The sequence below is a fragment of the Anas platyrhynchos genome, chromosome 5, assembly GCF_047663525.1.
Source record: "Anas platyrhynchos isolate ZD024472 breed Pekin duck chromosome 5, IASCAAS_PekinDuck_T2T, whole genome shotgun sequence".
Taxonomy (NCBI): Eukaryota; Metazoa; Chordata; class Aves; order Anseriformes; family Anatidae; genus Anas; species Anas platyrhynchos.
In genome coordinates this window covers 11,078,884-11,099,810 of record NC_092591.1, presented here as the reverse complement: position 1 = coordinate 11,099,810, position 20,927 = coordinate 11,078,884, and the positions used below count along the sequence as shown (strand labels likewise).

Sequence of the window (20,927 nt, the reverse complement as noted above, 5' to 3'; positions counted from 1 at the left end):
TGGCAGTTGCCAGGGAAACTGAAGCTTTCCTCCTGTTATCATGGAGGGTTCTGCAGAGATTCACTGTTATTCTTTGGAAAATTATCTGCATATCACTTGCTCAGTTTTTATAGTGGCTACCATTAAGTCCTCCTTTAACAACTGGAAGGGCAAGTATGTGTACCCTATGATTCTCTGCACCTTGCCCCTCTCCTCTCAGTAGCTGAAATGCCCCTCCACACAAGTATTAGCCAGCAATTAGTAATTCATCTCATTAAAAATCACTGTACTCCAAAGCCCAGCCTACTACATTCAACTTCATCCAGCAGAAGACACGTACAGATAACCTGATGGTCTTGCATGCTGAAAACACTTGCATACTGTTTGTTAACTCAGAAAATAAGAGGGAAAGACTGACTTGTGAATTAAATGCAAATTCTTGTGTTGTACAACTAGCGGGGTTCTATATGTTATCATGGACCTTTTAAATCATAGTCACCTTCATGATTAGGCTTATCAAAATATTCCAAACTCTGTGATTGGAAAATATTCCAAACTTTGTATCTTGCACTAAATAGTATCTGACAATTTCACTCAGAAGTTAAGACTAAATGCTTTAAATTACTCAGCTATATTGCAAAGCAAAAAGAGAAACAGCATTATCATCACTCAAAAGCACCACGCTTTGTTGATCACAGACACACACAAAGTGCCTGGTAAAACATAAAAAAAGCCCAATCAATACTTCAAAAGTTGAAAGTGACCATCTGGATCTCTAAGCAGTACATACCATTGAATAATTTCTGCAATCTGAGCTTCCCAGTGAGCAACAGACTCCTTCTTCGCTGCTAGGTCTTGGAGCTCATCTTCTAGCTGCCTGTTCTGTGCTGTTAATTTGTCCACAAAGGAGCAAAGCTGAAACAAAACATTAATTTCACCTGTGGCTTATGTCAGTTTCACATTTTTTTCCATATGTGTATGTCTACACACATACAAAATCTGAACAAATAACACTGTGCGGGGCTATGTGGAAGTGTGGAAGTTCTAACACAGACCAAAGAACAGGAAATAGTTCGTGTTTTTTATTTTTGTAGAACTGGAGACTAACTCCTGAGCACAGAAGAACACATTGCCAGTTCACACAAAACAATCCAAAACAAAGGAGAGGGGAAAAAACAACAAAACAAACAAAAAAGCATAGAGGCTGTTGTGAGGAATAAAGCTTAACTGTAAGCCATTGGAGAGGCAGGCAGTAAATGTCTCCCTCTACGTGAAGCCCTAACAGAAATTGGAAGTGCCCACTTCTTGGTGCCCTCTGAGATGCACGAATCAATTCTGCAAAGAACAAAGCTACTATTTAGCTAGATCTCTGACATTTATATGGCCAGAACCACATTCGTTTTACTCAGATATTGCCTGAACATTTACCGATCCCATTGTGATCAATAAGTACACTTTCAACATCAGAAAGTAGCAAAGCAAGAATTATATTTTGCTTAAGTGTTTCCTAAAATAATTACCCTCTCATTTTCTGTTGTTAGCTTCTTGTTATCTTCCAAAAGCATAGATCTTTCACGCTCGTATTTCTCCTTCATTGTTCCTACTGCTTCCTCCATTTCACTGTGCCTAAGGACAACAAGAAATAGAAACATATACTGTAACACTGCTGAACCCATAGACAGGGATTTTCAGAGAGGAATAAACAGAATTAAGGTGAAATACCATCCTGTACAGTTACCCATGCAATACAGTACACAGAAAAAGGAAATCCTTGATTAACCAATCCCATCCCAAAACATACCTCTCTCGCTTTGTTTTCTCTAATTTATCCTTTAATATCATGATCTCTTTCTGCAGTGCAAGCTGATGGCTCTCTGAATCATGTACTTCCTTCTTCACATTTTTTACTTCTAAAACATGTGATGCTTCTCGCCGGACCAACTCCTCTTCATAAAATAAGATTTTCTTTTCCAACTCAGACTTCATTTTGGAAAGCTCCTGCTGATGTTCTAGTGTGGCACCTGCTGACCGGCCTCCCTGCTTCAGCTGAAGAGAATGAGAGAAAACATCAGGAAAAGACTACGATCTTTATATTTTAGGACCGTTATTTTGATTAGAACTATTCAATTTGTAGCACTTGGGAAAAAATTTGTTTGGGGTCTGAGAGGTTTAAAAGGTTCTTCAAGCATTTAACCCCCTAAGCAACTGCTCTGCTTTCATGACCCTAAGAGATTAAATGCTGCTGCAGAGATAAATTCGGACCATGTTGGTTTAATAGCTGCTTAGAATTTTTAAGAACTGGACATTTTGAAGACATTAACAAGATATTAAACAATATTAAAGTATTTCAATAAAAAAACAAATCTAATTAGGTTAGCCAGGTCAGGTTTCTAGTAATGCTGTGGTTTCTTCTAAGTGTCCCACAGGTATCAACAGTTGGAATAAAAATATTGCAACTCCTATGTAACGAGTAAAAATGTCCCATCCCTCCCAAGCCCTTAAGTAACCTTCAGAGCTTCCAGTTCATTTTCCAGTTGTTTGGAGAAGGCCTCACTGTGTTCACGAAGTTTGCGTTCTTTTGATGCTTCTGCAGCAACTTCTTCAAGCTGGGCTTCTAGCTATAAAATCAAAGTAATTTTAAGTCATTTTAACATGACATACTGCTATCTGTATCATTCATTTCATCTCCTCATAGGAATGAACTTCTAGGGGCCTTGAAAACAGCAATTTTTTCTTATTTGTATCTTACATTACACCACTGTAACACTGATTTCAGAACGTCATGTTTTGTTTTCAGTGATCCAGGCATCTGTCTGTCTCTAAGTAGAACTACATCGAAATGGCTTTTTGTACTGATATAAACCACACCAAATATATGGAGGGATAACTGCACAGCTTCCAGCAATATTAAGAGAAGGAAACAGCAGTCGAAAGTCACTGAGGTTGTGGGGAAAAAAAAAAGCCTCCCACATTTACAGATTAGCTCCACGCTTCAGTATCTCCTAAGGCAGCAGAGTTTAAAATCTTGACCTTTGAGCCAAATTATTGTCAAATACTTCAAATATGAACACTGAACACTTGTACCTTGCAATTATGGAACAAAATAAGCTTGATCATCCATTTATCCACTTCAAAAAGCTTATTGTATCAGAAAGACAATTTAGTGGCAACTATGCAGCCAAGGCAGAATAAAATCTGTTTTTCTGCACTCAAACTCAACTAAGAAAGCTGTTTTTAAAAGCGCTGTATGTAGAATTGTATACCAAGATAACAAACTTACAGATTATGTTCTGAATAGATTGATAGATTGATACATATCACAGAATCACAGAATTTATGTTTGGAAAGGAAGGACAGAGGAACTTCCAAGAACAAAGACATTATCAAGACCTTCACGGAAACATTTAACTGAATAAGCAACAACACTTGAATAGGCTCTAGACAGAAGGGCAGAATGCAGCTTCAAATATGGTGCTGCAGCCCTATGCCTTTTCTGGTTAAGTACCACTTCTTATTCACAGGTAGGTCTGAGAAACTTCACCTCTTACTCCATTTTCATAGTCTGCCCTTTAATTTGCTTGTAAATTTCTAGTAGTGTTTAGAAAACTCACGTTCCTTTTCAAAAGTTCACTCATAGAACATGTAAAATTGGAGTGTTTTTAAGTGATCAAAACATTACGTTAACCATGATAATTGTTTCTTATGCATTCTTCTAGTTATCCAGTTATCCATTTCATCTTATTTAAAACCATAAATTGCCTAGAATAGTAATCAGAAATTTACTTGTGAGCAAGTTATTACCCAGCTACTCTCTCTATATTGACTTAAAGAGTAAGGAAAAACACTTATGTAGGCTGTATCACCTTTCTTCCTTTAAGCTAAAGAAAAAATCATCTGAAAAAAAAGGAAAAGGGAGTCAGAATACTCCAACAAAGTCCATCAAGGCATTAAGCTTTCTAGGTTTCAAGCTGACTATGACTTGAAGCCTGCAAGAATCAAATTTGTGAACTGCAGTGAAGTGATATGGAAGAGTTACCAGGGCAATTTCTTATAGACAAAGTAAATTCCTGTTTATGATTCTGATTTCTCAATACAATCACAGATGAGATCCTAGACAAGCAGCAGGTGAAAATGTTATTCTTAGTGATTTTAATCAAGCTACCTCTTTTCTGATTTTCTCCAATTTACGGATGTCCTGTCGCATAGCATCAATTTTCTGCATGCTCACTTCCACCTCCTCCTCTTTGTCGCGAAGTTGCCGGGACAGCTTCTGCTTTTGCGACCGCAAGTCTCCCATCCTCTCGCTGAGCTCTGAGAATTCCTGAACTGCTAGCTTTCTCTGTTGGTGGGCATCCCTCAGTTCTTTGGATTGTGCCTTTAATCTCTCTGAGGTTTCTACAAGTTGCTGGTTTAAATAAATACATACATTAAAAAAAATTGAGTTCTATGTATTCTTTCCAAGAAGAAAGGAAGTGAACCTACATAAAACACGACTTGAAAATTCAAGCCTCTCAGATAACTTCTAAATATGATTGCTAATAGTTAATTTACACAAATTTCTTCTGGCTAGACAGCTGCAATAGCATACCAGGACAGCAATTATTCTGCTTCTAGGATGGCAGTTCCAAGAGGACCTTTGCTATTCCACAAGTCTTTGATACAAATCTCACTTCACAAGCCCCTCTCAATGCTAAGAAATGTAATTTCAGATTACCACCATGTACCTGCACAATAGTAATATTTCTCAAAGGAATGTTTTAGCAGACGACACGTTCAGGGGAACTGTCAAACAGTTACCAGCATTGAGCTGCTACAGAAAATCTTGTGAAGTTCTTAAGAAAACTGAGGAAGATTCCTCAGAACAAACTGTGAAGCTCTAATACTTTAATTGAAAGTATAAAAGCTTCTTCTTTTTACAGCTAATAGTTAACATAAGTTAACAAGATTAAAATACAAATTAAATGCTTTACATAAAATCATTTGCCAGTGAAAAAAAAAGCATGAAACTAGACAACAGAAGAAATGTACACAGGCCAGGAGACATTAAAAAAATTGCCATTAGCAGGAGTCTTACAGAAGCATTTATTAACCTCCAAAAAGGCATGTAGACAAACCAGAAGGCACAGATTTGCCTTCTCTGCTATTCATATACTCCGGAAAACAACTCTGACCACTGGTAACAAACAGAAGAGAGGCTGTTAAATTCCAGTGGACAAAAACCCCTTAAATTTTGACCCATGGATTATTTTTGGTCCACCTAAATGCCAGATGAGCACTATGGCTAATCTATCTTTTAAAAACCAGATATTTGAACGCAGGTAGCTTTTTTTTTTTTGGGGGGGGGGGGGGGGCTTTATTGAAAGCAGTAGGTAGTATATGCAAAGCTCCTATTTACTTTACTGTAAAATATTTTGGTGACCTAACACAGCATACTGTTACATTTTAGGAAGCAAATAAAAGTGTAATTTACACAACAGTAAGTAGCAGACGTATCACTTAGCAATGATATGAAAGTCATCCTCAAGCAGTAATTAACCTTTTGGTATTATAAAGAATAAGTGGGCTCAAGCTGGCACAGTGACTTAGCTCTATTTACTCGTTCATATATTTCAGCATCTATATAACTGACACCAAGCCATAAATCTGTGAATTTAACTGCTGGGTATATTGAAGTATCTTGAAAAAAAAAATAGTTAAACTAAAGCCATTCTTTAGAAAATTCCCTCCCATCCCCAAGCAGTTTCAAACTTAACATGTGTATTTCTTGGGTGAGCCAAATCCTATTGAGCTTTGTGATTACACAGTCTGTTAGCTTTTGTTTCACTACCTGGGGATGTAACCTGCAGTTGTCTTCCAAGATATAAACATAGTGAACAAGTCAATACTAAAAGGTGGTCTTCCCATCTAACAGAACACACTTAAAATTAGTAAGATGTCAATCACCTTTCAAAAAGTGTGCCACCTGGGAAAACAACTGTATTGCTAACGAGATTAACGGGCTCACTAACATCTCAATATATTTTGAAAAGCAACATTCCAAATGCTGAAACTGCAATTGAAATAAAATAGTTCTAGAACTATTTTATGTGACCATTTCTAACCATATTCACCTTATGAAGGTCCTCCTTTTCTTGCCGCAGTACTCTGCACTGTTTTTCCAGTCCTTTCAACTTATGTATAGAGTCTTCGTGTTCTTGCCGAAAAGCCACTGCGTCTGCAAGCTGCCCTTCCAGCTTACTTATATCTGCAGAGTAATACATAATAAAGACAACTGGTCCTAAATTTATACCAAGTAAGAAACATTACTTAAATAAATGGCATAACTTTGCTTGGAAAATTAAATTCTCCATTCCATTTTTAGACAGCTTAAGGTAATTTCAGTGCATTGACAGCTCCACTTAATTTTCTCAGCATATCAAAATCAACAAAAAACAAACACAAAACCACACCACCCGAAGACTTATCTCTTGAGGTGAAAAAGCCTAAGCAGAGAGGGTTTTTTTTTTTTTTTCAGTTGTTGGAATTCCAGTCCTAGTAATTTGTCTCCTAAATAGTTTTCATTGTATGACAAGTAAGACTACAGTTATTAGTGCATCCAGCAAGACAGGAAAGGACTATTTATTTCCTAGAGTAGATAAGAGCTAACAATCTGGGAAGGCAATACCATCCTGCATGAGGCAGATTCAAGACGTAAACTGTCCATATTCCTACCAGTATATTCTCCTGGCACTTCTCCCTTTAGTCTCAAAAAAAAACCTGGTTTGAAATTATCACCTTTACACACAGAAGACTAACCACCTTTTTATATTTCTGCTCAGTCTTAGAGCTGGTAAGAAATTGAACTGCCATTCTCCATTTGGTTTTAATTACTACTTCTTTTAAACAAATAAATAAGAAATTACACAGGGAATAACTGTATCACTCAAGTTTCATTGATGTCTGTGGCAGAACAGGAAATTAGACCTACGTATTCAGAGATCCCAAGCACTAATGTAATGATTGAAGTAATTTTAATTTTCTCATTTTAGGACAAAAGCTGTGCTAAACTCCCTCCCACTCTGCATGAACCAATGCTATTTCTTTTTAAACCAGACTGCACTGCTAGTTTTCAGTATATAACAGCACACAATAGGCTGAAGAACGGGATAAATCTAACCTATTTGCAGAAGCCGCACCTTAATCTAACGATTTTGACAAACCTATTACAGAATGCATTAGAATAGATTTTTGATGGTGCTTTTTTTTTTTTTTTTTTGGGGGGGGAGGGGGGGGGGAGGCACTCAGCACCACTGATTTCACAGCAGATGTACTTACAAAGGGGAGTATATATTGCCAAACTGTAAGGAAAACTATCAGTTGTGATAGACAATGAACTGACACACAAAACAAGATAATGAATTAAGATTGTATTAGGAATTTGAAGCAAGAAAAAAAAAAGACTGTTAAAAAAAAAAAAGTCCTCCTGAATGGAAGACAACAGTTGGAGGTTTTGGGCATCAGCAACTTGGCATCTGAACTCCCTCACTAGATAATACAGGCCCCTATAAACCTCACAGCCAAGTCATCAGGCTTCATAACTACCATTTAGTTTATGACTGATTCCCTCTTAAAAATCAGACACTAACAGGAGGTTTGTATGCATAAACTAATAGCATTGTCAAGCAACAGATTTCCAGTGATAGGGATGAGTCAGCCTTCTCTCAGGACAGATGCCAGTATTTGTTTTTGTGCAACACTTCCTAATTAATGCATCACCAGACAGAAACACAAAGGGAGCAGGAGCTCAGAAACATTTAGATGTGAATTATCATACAACCCCCTACCCCAACCTATCCTCCTATGTTACTAAAGGGCAGCTAATCTTTTATCCCTGTTCTCTCTTACATATGCCTCCAGTAAAACTGTTCCAAAAATATACCCCCAAAAAAGAAAGGGAACAGGATCTCCCAAGATTTTTATGGCAATTAACATTGTACTCTAGACTCCCCACACTAGCATATGCTGTCAGGACAAGGAAGTGGAAGAAAAAGTTAAGTGCTTGCCTGGAAAAACGGAAATGCCTCTTAGTTTTGAACAAGGCTTTAAAACCTTTTTTTTTTTTTTTAAAAAAAAAAAACCTCAATAACATTAATTGTAACTATTGCAAAACCAAAGGATATATTTTGCTACTACCGTTAACATTAAGCTGCCTTGCTATAATTGCCACTAATCATGCTAGAGTCTTACCTGTTAATTTGTTCTTCAACCGTTCAATTTCTTCATTTAATTTTTTTATTTCCTTATCACGGTTCGTATTTACTGTAACACACACTGGACCTTGGAGGCTCTGCATTGTCTGCGTAGATTCTTAAAATCCGGAAAGGAAGGAAAAAAAGTTATTCAATAAAATACATTCCAATTCTTCCTAATGAGAAGAACTAAGAACCCAAAGAAATGTATGCGACTAACCTTGCAGTTTTCGGTTCAAATCCTGCTTTTCTTGCTCTAATTTCCTTATTTTCTTTTCATAACCCTCTATTTGTGAAGTGTTCTTTAAGTCACGCTGTACCTCCACATCTTTGGTTACAGTGTCAGATTGCATTGCACTCTTTAAAGTGCCTCTGTCAGATAAAGAGCTGAAAACAAATACCTAAGTTAGAATATTCTAATAAATACTCACAGTAGTCTACAGCAGCGACACGCTGAGATTCCACCAAATATGCACCTTAAATTTACAAGAACAATTAGCACAGTAGTCGTTACTGTTGAGATAACAGTGAGGGTAGATATAGTGATTACTCCCTAGCTACTGTGTATGCTGGTGTAGAATTAAGATATTTGCATTCAGGACCTTAATGATGCTGTTTTACGTTCACTTTACAAACTGCTTGAATGATTAAAAACATTAACTCCCTCTGTCAAAAGTTACTGCCTGACAGCAAAGGAAGCAGAATGGAATGAGTACCTGCACTGAAACAGCTGAGAAAGAAAGCCAGAAGTTGGATAGATTTAGTTAAGCCATGTGATTTTACCCTGAAAAAGATGAGTGCACTGGGTCCTTTCTGCAACAGTATCGTGGAGATAAATCTCAGCAAATGGAAACAAGGGAATAACAAAAAGGACAGAATAACCACACAGAGGCACAAGAAGTATGTATTTGAGGGATCTCTGAAGACAGATGGAGGCTTACTTCCATTTCAAAGATCGGCAAAGTGAGCTAGCTTTGTCTGTGCTCAGAACCATCTGAAAATCAGGAACCTGCATTAGAGTAACACTAAGGTATATTAACTTTGCCTGTCAACAAGGCTTAGGAGCAATAAACTAATCCTGAATTGTTTCTGGCAGACACGCAACATGGACAAGAACTTGCTTTTAGCCTCTTAAGGCAGGAAAAGCAAGTTTATACCCACCTAACGTGACAAATCTAGTCCCTTAAATTTCATTTGTTTCAAATAATGGAAATTAAATACTGAAGCATTTAATCTTGGCAAGCATAATCAAAACATGTTCACTTGAAAAAAATGGGATAAAGATTTAATCCACTGACACATAGACATCAATCTTTCTACTTGTTTATACAAATGACATCTTCCTAGAATGAGCTGTATTTGGGAAACAAGTTTAATGAACAACATATCCTTTGCTTACCTATCAGTTGTGTACGTAAACCCAACAAATGGTAAATGCAATCCAGAGAAGCCTGTATGAGAACTTGGTGGCACCACTTCCTGCATAAAAAAAACAGGCATGAAAACCCAAAAGAGAACCCATACAGAACTAAAGCTATTTGATTTAGTCACAATAGTTTAGAAGAAACAGCTGATGGAAAGCCTGTTCTTAGAGGACACCAATTCACAACTGGCAATTCTGCTTCATTGCATAGCCTTCCACTGTCCTTGTATGAACTTTATTTCAGATTAGGTCACTTAATATAATGACCTGAATTTAGAAGCCTCCTTTTTGTGAACTGGCACTTGAAAGGGAAGCATTTCAACAAGTTCAAAGCACAATACAACCATTAAAAGTAAACCCGAAACTTCCAAGTTCCTAATTAAAAGTGACCTGGCATGAAAATGCATGCTGTTTTGTTTAGTGTTCTTGTTACTGCTAGCCAGGTAATCAAAAACCAAGCCAAAAAAGCTCTTCATTTTTTGGAATGCAAGCTGATGAACAAATTGCCATGAAAACTCCCTACTCTTCCTGATAGGAGTTTGTAAACTACTAACACAATGGAAATGGAGGAGCAGAACATCAATGCCCCCACACCCAAACAGCCGCCTGGTTCTTAAGTGACTTAAGTAGCAGGAATCTGAGTTCTCTCACCTGGTCTGCTGCTATTACAAACTGCATGAAGAATATATACATATATGAAGACAGATGTTATTCATAGTTGAAAACAAATAAAACAAAATACTTGTAAATAAATAAATTCAAAATTCTTGTAAAGGTAAAAAGGCAAGTTTTTTTTTTCCTGCCTAAGTGTTTTCATTTTGACTGTCCGTGTTATTTTTCTTGTTTTAGCATTGAATAAGTCATTCCAAGCGTGAAAAAAAAAAATTCAACCCTTTGTCATTCTGGGTTTTCAGAAATTGTGAGCTTCTTTTCTAAATAGTAACACTTGACAAACTGGGTCAGTTCTGATATAAATAACAACAGTTTAGTAGGGTTTCAATTCTTCTGAAGTTTCTCAGAGAGTTCCTGCTTGCGGATCTTCATTTGCCCATTGATGTCATTATGACTGCAATAAGAATACTACCTGTTCCTGTAAGATTGTACCACAGTGCACATCCATAAGAAAGTACAACTAAATTTGCTAAACTCAGGAATCTGTTTCACGGCTTTTCAGAATTTAGAACGAAATAATAAGAAGAAATCTTATTTCATTCGCACGGCTTATTAACAGACTCACTATTTGCTCCTTAAAAAATTACAAACATAAAAAAGGCACGCATCAATTTTGAAATCAAGTTCTCACTACTACCTTACAGTGCAGCAAAGTTGCATACTTGCAATAGTAATATTAAAATAAAAGACTCACTGGATTTCTTAAAACATCATCATCCACATCAAAGTTTGAGGTGTCAGATGGACTGCTAACTTCTGGAATATAAGGTGCTTCTAGGTTTCGGATGTTGTCCCAATTAAGTCCTTCAAAAAATGCATGAGACTTAAAATCCTCTATTCCATTCTGTCCCAGTCTACGTTCTCTGCTGCAGATAAGTCGCTGAATAAGATCTTTTGCTTCTTCAGATACATCTGTAACGTGGGATGGAAACTGAAATCTTTCCTACAAAAAAAAAAAAAAAAGAAATTTTAAAAAGAATCCATTCCATAGATTTCAACAGCGATTTCAAAAAGAAAGTGCTAAATTACTCCAACAAAATTGGAAACAAATAGGCAGACACTGTTCTAGTCCCAGCGAGCAGCAGCAGAACACAGTACAATACATTCAGTGATAGACTTGTTGTCTTAAAATGGATTTCGAGGGCAAGTAATCACTTTTTGATTCCTTTCACACAGATCTGTTTGAAACTAACTGTGAGAACAGTAACTCTTACGAACAGCAAACCTTTTTTGGAAGCTGGACAGATGTTTTGACACACTACAGTACATTAAAGATCATGCTATAAAGGCATACACACTCAGTGGTATTCTTAGTCATAGATCCACTGATCTGCTGGAGATCTACTCCTTGAGATTTTATTTATTTCAGCTCTTAATAATCCACAATGTTAGTCAATCCCCCACAAAACACTGTTATAATTAAGGATGTATTTTTCTAATTTACACATTTTCCCTATCAAAATCTAACTACTATATATCAAAATATAATTACTAATATTACTATAATTTTCCTATCAAAATATAGTTTCACTAAGATTTATATTATCACAAACAAAAGATCCAGAAATGTACTTACCACTAATACATAATGTTACTCTAGATAAAACTGGGAAAAATTCTTGACTATATAGTGGAAGTAGTAGTAAACTAAAATATTGAAGGTTCTTGTTTGTTGTTTTTTCAATAAAAGACTATAGAATATTTAACGTTTTACAACACATCTTTTCAAGGGCAGAATGAGACCATTAGGGACCAAAATAGCATAATTCAAATCAAAGTTTAGAACGCCCATTGAAAAACATAAAATCAGATTGATTTTGTGTCCAAATGAGATTGCAATATTAAATCTGCAGGGCAACAGCTTTTAAACATCCTTGAAAGCAGGTTAACAGCTAGGTAGCCAGCAGTTACCCACAAGCTGGTTACATATTTCTAACTGTGGTGGTTTTACTCAGGTGGGCAGCCGAGCTCCACCACAACCGCTCTCTCACTCCCCCTCCTCAAAGAGGAATGGGGAGAAAATATGTGAAAAGGGCTCAAAGGTTGAGATAAGGATGAGAAAATCACGCAATAATTAGTGTAACGGGCAAAACAGACTCAGGGGGAGTGAGAGAGCGGCTGTGATGGAGCTCGGCTGCCCACTCAAGCGGAACCACGACACTAACATAATACAGAAAAGCTTGTCACCAATTAGTTCATTGAAGAAATTGAAGCAATAGAGAGATTAATGTTGATCACTGCAAGAGTGTCAGCTCTAAGAAGGATTTCACGTCTTATCCATCACTACTTCACTGTGAGAGCACAGCACTGTAAACACCAGTACATTCAACCTGGGAAGAAGAAAATGCAGCAGCACTCCCTGTCCAACAGCTTCTGGCTAGCTAAGATGAGGACACCCATAAGCACGTACTCCTACCACACCTCTCAAAAGGACACAATGAACTGGTTAATTCTCACTCTAATATTCACATGGCACACAGAAGTTTCAACACTTTTCTACCACTTTGACTCTGGACAAAATCCCCTGACCTCACATTCTTCATGCAGCTCAAAAGCTCGTGTTTTTATGCCACTTCTATTCTGAGCAACTCTCCCCAGACCTCATGTTCTTCATGCAGCTCATGTCCACACTGTTTGACTTGTCTGTTTCCATTTTTTGTACCGATTAGCAGTGTGACAAAATGTGCACAGCTGCATATGTAATGCATTACTTCATTTCTCCTGCGCAGTCCAGAAGAAACTTTCAATGGGCCTAACATAAGAGTTGTTTTTAATTTTTGTTTCATGAAGACTGTTTAAGATTTTTCAAGAAGAACATCACCATTTAGGAAAAAAAAAATCAAATTAACAAAGAATTGCAGATTTCTGCAATTCAGGAATGCCAATTTTCCTAAGAACTGAACTAACAAACCTACACAGTTAGATATGGTTCTAAATCACCATGAAAAAAGCAATGAACCACCCACAGCAGTATTTTGAAGATACATCAGTCTCTCTGTAAACGTTAAAATCAAGATAAATAAATTTATTTCTTACTTCATGATTCATAATCTTCCCGTATGTTTCCACTAAGGACTCTGCATAAAAGGGTGTTTCACCATAAAGCATTTCATACATGCAAACACCCAGTGACCACCAGTCACATTCAGGTCCGTATTTTCCCATTCCATCCTCCATTGCTTGCAGTATCTCAGGGGAGATATAGTCAGGTGTACCCACTGCTACTGAGGACTGCACCTTGAAAATAAAGCAAACACCGTTCTGGTTAGTTTTCAGGTTCTCTCAGCAACATTTACTTATACACTAGTACTTTTGCAAACAGATACATCAGTACATTATTCTGGGAAGGGAAGACATTTATTAAAAAATGACAGCAACAAAATAAAGATGATATTCAGAAAGTAACAGACTACGATTCAGTCCACTTCTACATAAGATCAGTACATTTTATTCTCCAAACAGTAAACACTCAAAATAGTCATAGCTGTTTTCAGAATGCAGACAGACAGGAAAATGTTTTGCCTTTATATATGTGTGTGTGTATTTTTATACTTAAAAACTGCAATTGGTTGCCAGAAGCTGAAATGAAAAATGAAAAAGCACGGAGTTCAAGCTCTATACTCAAGTTTTACAGTTTCATTTGAAGATAGTAAAACAAGGTTCCAGGGCAAGTACTGCCCTATTTTTACTATGTTCAAAACTGGTTTAACACTTATATAGCATAATTGTGGATAAAATACAGGAATTAATTAATGTAATTAGTTTCCTTGTGTCCTAGTAGTAGGAAAGCCTTGACCATCAGGGCAGTGGCAGAAAAGTGAACTCTAGGAATGCACTCTAAGGGTTAACGGAGTTACAATGGCTCCTTCCAATTTATTCTGTATTTTAATATGGTAAATCCTTACGAGGCATTCTATGACTACAGAATGTCACCAAAACCTGGAGTTTGTGCCATAGCCAGTGAATATCACATGCTGCATTTTGGCAGAATTGATATTCCTAGAAGCACCTCGAACTAGGGAGAGCAGAAAACCTCATGACCAATTTAACTCTTAGGAGTGTATCCTATCTGGTACACAAGATAGCAAATTACCACAGTATTGCTGTTTCTTTTGTAAAAGGCATGTAAAATAAACTACTTAGTAAGTACGTGCTCATTTTGGATTACTTTTACTTTAAATCTGTCATGACTGCTAGGTTCCTGGTCACCCATGATTCCAGTGCATAAATAACATCAAATTTTTATCCTTTTTTAGCACAGGCTCTTTGGCCAGTTCATAAATATCTCATGAGAACTGAATCACTAGTAGGAAAAAAGGTGAAAGACAGAAAAACATAGCAAAGAATAACTTAAACTTGTTTTACAGCCTGTAAAACAAGAAGAGGGAAAAATGTTTTATATAAATGTGGTGAGTTGCACATTTCCCTCAATTTTTAGCAAGCCAAGAAGTTTACAAACTATCATACCTCCTTGGTGCACACTGATAACATGTAGTAGAGTTAAGATCAGCAACTCACATAAAAGGTACCACTACCAGCAATGCAATTTAATTTTGCTTCATACATACTGTGCCATCTTCACTCATTTTCAGACAGGACCCGAAGTCTGCCAGTCGTATGTGGCCATTCATGTCCAAAAGAACATTATCAGGCTTTATGTCCCTGTCATAACAGAAAAAAGTGAAAAATTTAAATACTAAGTATGAGCTCCAATTGTACAGATTGCATCAAAATAACAGTTTTATATTGGGTACCCACTGGTAATCTCTTTATTTTGACCCTTTCTTCCTGACGAACTTGAAACTTTGCCTGCAATATTGAAGTTTCAGATTACATCAGATTTTCAGCTCATCAAAGCTGAGCTCTGCTCCCATAATCAAGCAGAACCGTTATGCAGAATGGTACAACTAACAGATAGGTAGTTTACCTTAGCAACCTCCTTTCAATATTATATGCATCCTAATATACTTTTTGAGGGGCAAGAAAGATAAAAGAGGCAATTTTTTAATTTGATTTTTTTTTTTGCCAAGATTTATAGCTAACTTACAGCTTCTTATCTAGAAAGATTTATCATTGTTTCTCTAAATTTTGTCCATCATTTTTCACTTGCTGTTCAAGACTGTCTATATACTACTGCATAACATATTTGCTTCTATGGGTACCTGAAGACATTTGCATCCTGTGTATATGCAGCACTTACTCTACAGAGCACTGAATTCCCCCAGCTCTGGGATCAGGGCAATGATGTTTCAACAGGATACAGTAATGGGAGAAAATCTCCTGGATCAACCACTTCATTGCTATTCATACATGTACACAGCAAGTTATAGATGGCATTCTGCATGCTAAAGCTACTACATGACATGGAACTAAGATTTCCATTTCATTGTATCTCATTACTTAATATTATTTTTGATACCATGAAGGCAGCCGAAAAAGATTTAGAGCATGTAAATTGAATTTAATCCACCATTTTCTCTCACCTCTTTGTGCTCAAATTCACACAAGGTAAAGTAAAACTAAAAGATGGACAAAGACATTCAATTTAATAATATGACAGTCTTGATGCCCACTACATGTTTTTTTAATCGATAGCCTCAAAATATACAGTGTTATTTTCAGAGCACTAAGTCAATATGTTGAGAACGGCAGAGAGATGAGCAAGGGCAGAAAGTAAAACTAAGCCAGCTACACACCAATTCTGCAGGCTAAGAATGAGAACATTCAAGTCTTACAAGCTAACTTGCACCAGTGTCCTTCCCTTTCCGTAGCCAACACCACCCAGGACCAGCTCACAACATGCCAGCATTTCACCATGCCATTTTGAAATATTGACTGAGGTAGCCAAAAAAAAGATAACCAAACCACCAAATCTGGGTTTTTTGTTTTAGATACCATATACATTCCAATAATACTGTGTTATTAATAAATAGAACATGTGCTTTATCTTAAACCCACCAGTCCTGTTGCACCACAGAATGCGGAATTTCTTTTCAAATGGGAAGTTCCAAGTGTCACCACACTTGCTCAAAAACTTTAGAATTGTACACTAGCTTCAGCTTACTTTGAGGGGAAGAGGCTTGAATTAGCAGGAACAAGATAAAAAGCATGCTCTAAAACACCTTGCTGCATAGAGGTGGATGCTGACAATGTCTGTTTTTTCAGCTGCTAATTCTATTTCACACTTGAGCAGACATGAAAAAAAATCAAGATAGGTTTAACAAAGGGTCCTTATATGTTTAAAAATCGTGATACATTTTTCCAATGTAGAATTGAATTGCTACTTTTTAACCAAGGGGTAATGCTTTGAAATTTATTACTGAAACTTCACCAATGCTGCTACTAGTAGCAGTATTAAGACAAAATATCAATGCTGATGTATGCCTATCAACATAAATTAAATGCATACTTACTTATTACAGTACAGAAAAATAACTGTTAACCCAGAAAACTAGACCATTTCACTACAGTTTCCCAATGAACTCATTAGCCATTTTCCATTGTTAAATTTATTCCATACATTTCAGTTCTAAGGCCTGTACAGATTTCCCTTACAGTCCCATAAGTAAGAGTCAAGCTCAGTATGAGCAGAGGACTATTAAAACTTCCACACAACTATGCAAGGGGTTTTTTGTTGTTGTTGGTTTTCAAATAACATCATTCACGGTGCCTTTTGAAGCATGAGCCAATCTCATCCACCACATCTCTGCTTTTCTGCTTTGCATTCAGGTCTCGCTTGCCTAAGGGAACACTGTTTCTGTTGAGAAAAGCTTAATGCCCCATCTCTGAGCCCCACTGTTTCCTATCTACAGCTAACAGGTCATATAAGCCTTTAAAGGGTCCTTGAAATCCTCCCCAGAGCAACCATGCTTCTTCCTAATCCACTGCAGTTGCCAAGCAGTAATTTCTTGGGCATTCATACATCTCCCATTCATCCAATGCTTTGGCCTTGGAACCGCTCGTTCCCATTGCCACAGGAGACTTTCATTCAACCCATGCAAAGTTGTAGTTGGTCAGGTTCCACTCCTCGGAAATGGGTGCAATAGTGCCTCTAGTGAACTTCTCCAAATCGGTACCCCGCATATTGTCCACATTTACCCCCAGGAGTATTGCTGTCTGTATTTTATGGAGTTAGAAATTAAGGCATAAAGAGGTAAAGGGACTTGGTGGTTAAGATTTCCCTGCCAAGCAAATAGTATGAAGCCTCCTTCTCCTGAGCTGGGACTTCAGAAACCTGCCTGTATGGCCATAAGCAGACTTCACACAACTGAAAAACATCACTACTCTCACACTTAACATTTTCTAACATCTTGGTTACTGAAATTAAGCTGTAAGGTCAGTGTATAAAGGTAACCACAAAGGTTTCTAGTATTATTATAGTCTTGCTTTGTAATTGATATATCACACAGTTTCTAAATCTGAAAACAAAACCAAGGATAGAAATTCTCAGTTGTTCTAGATTCTTGAAATGACACAGTATTTATATCAAGCATCACCCCTGCACTACTAACAGCTCTTCTGAGACAGTCGCCCCGAGAGATGACCCAAAAAAAGAAGCGTGCTTTACCTGCCTGACCTATTTTCTCTTACCTAGAATAAGGAATGTTATGTTTTTAACTGCTTCAGAACACCACCTAAGTTACCACGATTGCAGGCACCGATCTGGAAACATGCATCCTATGTTGTAGAAACAATTAGACAGGCATGTGCCCCCCCCATTACAAAATTCATCAGTTTGAGGATAAGCTGAGGTAAACAGATTTGCTGTTATCATGGCCTTACAGTAGGTACATTTCATGAAGAGAACAGAGTTAGTCAAGAAGTCCGATTAAAACTAAAAGCTTTGGTAAAAGGTTAGATGAATACCACTGCTTTTAATATCAATCCATCAGAATTTGGTATTTAAAATGTTATAGCAGTTATTATACAGTCTGTAGTGAGCATGTGCCCACTGTAGCTTGCCTGTGGCTGCTGCGCCCATTTGTATTGGTAGTAATACCTTTAATGTTAATTTCATATAGATGTAAATGTGTTTTTTTCTCAAGCGAGATGGTACTTTACCTGTGCACATAATGCAGCTCGTGTATGGAATGTATAGCAAGCACCATTTCACCAATGTAGAACCTTGCCATATCTTCAGGAAGTTTGTCTTCAAACTTACTGAGAAGCGTCAGCAAGTCACCACCAACATAGTAGTCCATCACTAGATACTGGAAAGGGAGAAAGCAAGCAGTTACGTACTGAGACACAGCTGTTAAGGAAATGAATTAAAGTTCATCAGTTAACTGCTAGGGAAAAAAAGACTTTCACTATTTTTTTCTATCCATATGAAATGAAGTTAAAATTAGTAATCCTCTGTGTTAATGCTTGTTCAGTGTAAAAGCATACCTTATTCCTTTAATAATTCCAGTAATAACGATACATCAGCATTCCACCCTTACCATAAGTTTAGAGAGAGAGAGCAACTACAAACAAATAAATCAGGGTGAGTTTATCTCTATTAACTACAACGTTACACAGACAAAAAAAACAGTATCACCAAAAATTAATGTAGGTCATCGACACTTAAACTGAAAACGTCCAGAAGGGATAGCAAGAAAAAATATTTAAAAGGAATAGTTAAAAAAACGTGAAAGAGTATTAGTATTACACTAACATGAACATAAAATACTTAATGCCACTTATTAAATAAAATCATTTGTGAATGGGAAACAATAAGGATTAACATTTTGGAATTTAATTTATGCAAGTGGCTTATTGCCTGACTTGCACATCTATTATCAGGTGTTAAAATGGAAGCAGCAGTACACAACTGAACACAGAGTATTTGTATTAAGCATGTGACATTTCATAACATAAGCATTTGCTGAGGTAAACTCTTTATAGAAGCAATAAACAATAAGCACTCTTCCTCCAAACATTATTTTGATCAAAATTTCACTAAAAACTTTTCTGGAAAGTATTAGTGCTCATTATATCGATGCTGCTCAGTCTAAATTAAACATCTCATTACTAGTTTTAGCTTTGGTACTATTTCAATACCACTTGAGGTTCCAAAAGTAGGATTCATCACACCACCATCCTCAAACACTCATCTTGGCACATGCCACAGCACGGATGCATGACAGAGCTGGCAGGAGCTTCAGGACACCGTGGCTGGGAGGCTCATGACAAGCCAGAGGCACTACAGCAGCAGGAAATTTAGGAATCAAACATTTGGGTTCTTGTGACTGGATTTCAGTGAAAAAGGAAATAGCCTCCAAGGGCAATCAACCATTATCCTATCTATTGAAAGAATCAACACAGATACAGGTAACAAGTGAAAGAAAAGGGCTTGGAGTTGCTATTTGGTTTTCATACCACAAAACAGGGAGTGGGCTCAGTTATTTCCTAGCGATATGCACCTAACTCCAGACCATCACTCAGCATATATTGACTTTATTTAGTACCACCAGTCTTAAACCTGTTTGTTCCATGCTTCCCATTCCTTGATATATTATTTTAGGAATAACTTTGCTTTTTCTGGGACTAACTTTCCAAAGCAGTTATCTTATTTTTCTCCTCTATGTAAAGCAACTTCGGGTCTAGTGTTGCTGCCACCGATTCTTCTTCCACAAGTGAAGCAAAATAAAGAAGATGAGAACCCCAAGTAGCAGTAAGTGCACCATTACCCGTTTCCTTATGATGCTGTGGCTTACAAGAGTGACTCCAAAAGGCCGACGTTTTGATATTGTTCTGCGTATCATTATAGCTTAATTTGACAGGCAAATTTCATGATTTATGTTGAAACCAACCAGCCTGCATTGCACAACACCACAAGGAATTTTAAATGTTTGTTGGAACACCGCATACGCACAACAATTATGTTTGGGAAGGAAAGGCTACAGACAGGAACCAGAAATGTTTTAAGAGGGATATTGTATTACACTATTTTCTCTTAAATTCAAGGTTAAGAGAGCTTATAGAGCCTTCTGTGGGATCTGAAATAGAATGCCTGTCAAAGAGACATCAGTGCCTGCTTCTCAGCTCCCACAGCATGCGTAATGCAGTGAGAACTCAGCCGACCTGTGAAATGAGGAGCCTGGATCAGGGGAACACAGTGAACCTCTTCTATAACAAAATCAAATTTTATTCATCCTCCACATCCTCCTCTTCTTGTCCAGTGGCACTTCGCTCTTCACATTGGGTTAAATTAAAGGGTATTATGACACTTACATTTAGACATCATTTTTCTTCCTGGAAAGCAGTTGGATCGTAGAGGAAGAGTAGTTGGAAGTCAATGGGAAAAAAAAGCATCTAAATACTCTTATGAATAGTCAGGAACAAAGTTGGGAAAGAAAAATTTCCCTCTTGATAGGATTTCTGGTAAATCACAGGAAAACTCACAGATTTCAATCTGGGGTAGATTATGAACTTCAGGTCTCATGCATGTTTACAATGTGCATGGACTATGTCTTACCTACCCCCTACCTATTTCAGTAGAATCACCAAAGGCTTACTTAATCCATCTTGTCTCAAACTGTTTCTAAGAAAGTCTTTCTAGGAACCAGAAAAAGTCATGCTAGCATTTCAACATACTGTCATTTAAGACTTGACTGTTCAGAACACACTACAGTGCGATATAT

The 20,927-nt window shown here is 37.1% G+C and overlaps 1 protein-coding gene across 8 annotated transcripts in view; it reads right to left on the bottom strand.

Moving 5' to 3' along the window:
• The window catches only part of CDC42BPB (CDC42 binding protein kinase beta), a 94,367-nt gene that overhangs the window by 28,772 nt on the left and 44,668 nt on the right, over positions 1-20,927 (bottom strand). For all 8 annotated transcript variants that reach the window (XM_072038258.1, XM_072038259.1, XM_072038252.1 and 5 more), the window contains exons 5-17: positions 18,364-18,512; positions 14,871-14,964; positions 13,339-13,539; positions 10,997-11,245; positions 9,607-9,686; positions 8,428-8,594; positions 8,206-8,325; positions 6,090-6,223; positions 4,142-4,384; positions 2,487-2,597; positions 1,781-2,025; positions 1,500-1,605; positions 770-894 (exon numbers count right to left, since the gene is read on the bottom strand). In XM_072038258.1, coding sequence (XP_071894359.1) covers positions 770-894; positions 1,500-1,605; positions 1,781-2,025; positions 2,487-2,597; positions 4,142-4,384; positions 6,090-6,223; positions 8,206-8,325; positions 8,428-8,594; positions 9,607-9,686; positions 10,997-11,245; positions 13,339-13,539; positions 14,871-14,964; positions 18,364-18,512 — 2,024 coding nt within the window. The remainder of the gene's footprint in view (positions 1-769; positions 895-1,499; positions 1,606-1,780; positions 2,026-2,486; positions 2,598-4,141; positions 4,385-6,089; positions 6,224-8,205; positions 8,326-8,427; positions 8,595-9,606; positions 9,687-10,996; positions 11,246-13,338; positions 13,540-14,870; positions 14,965-18,363; positions 18,513-20,927) is intronic.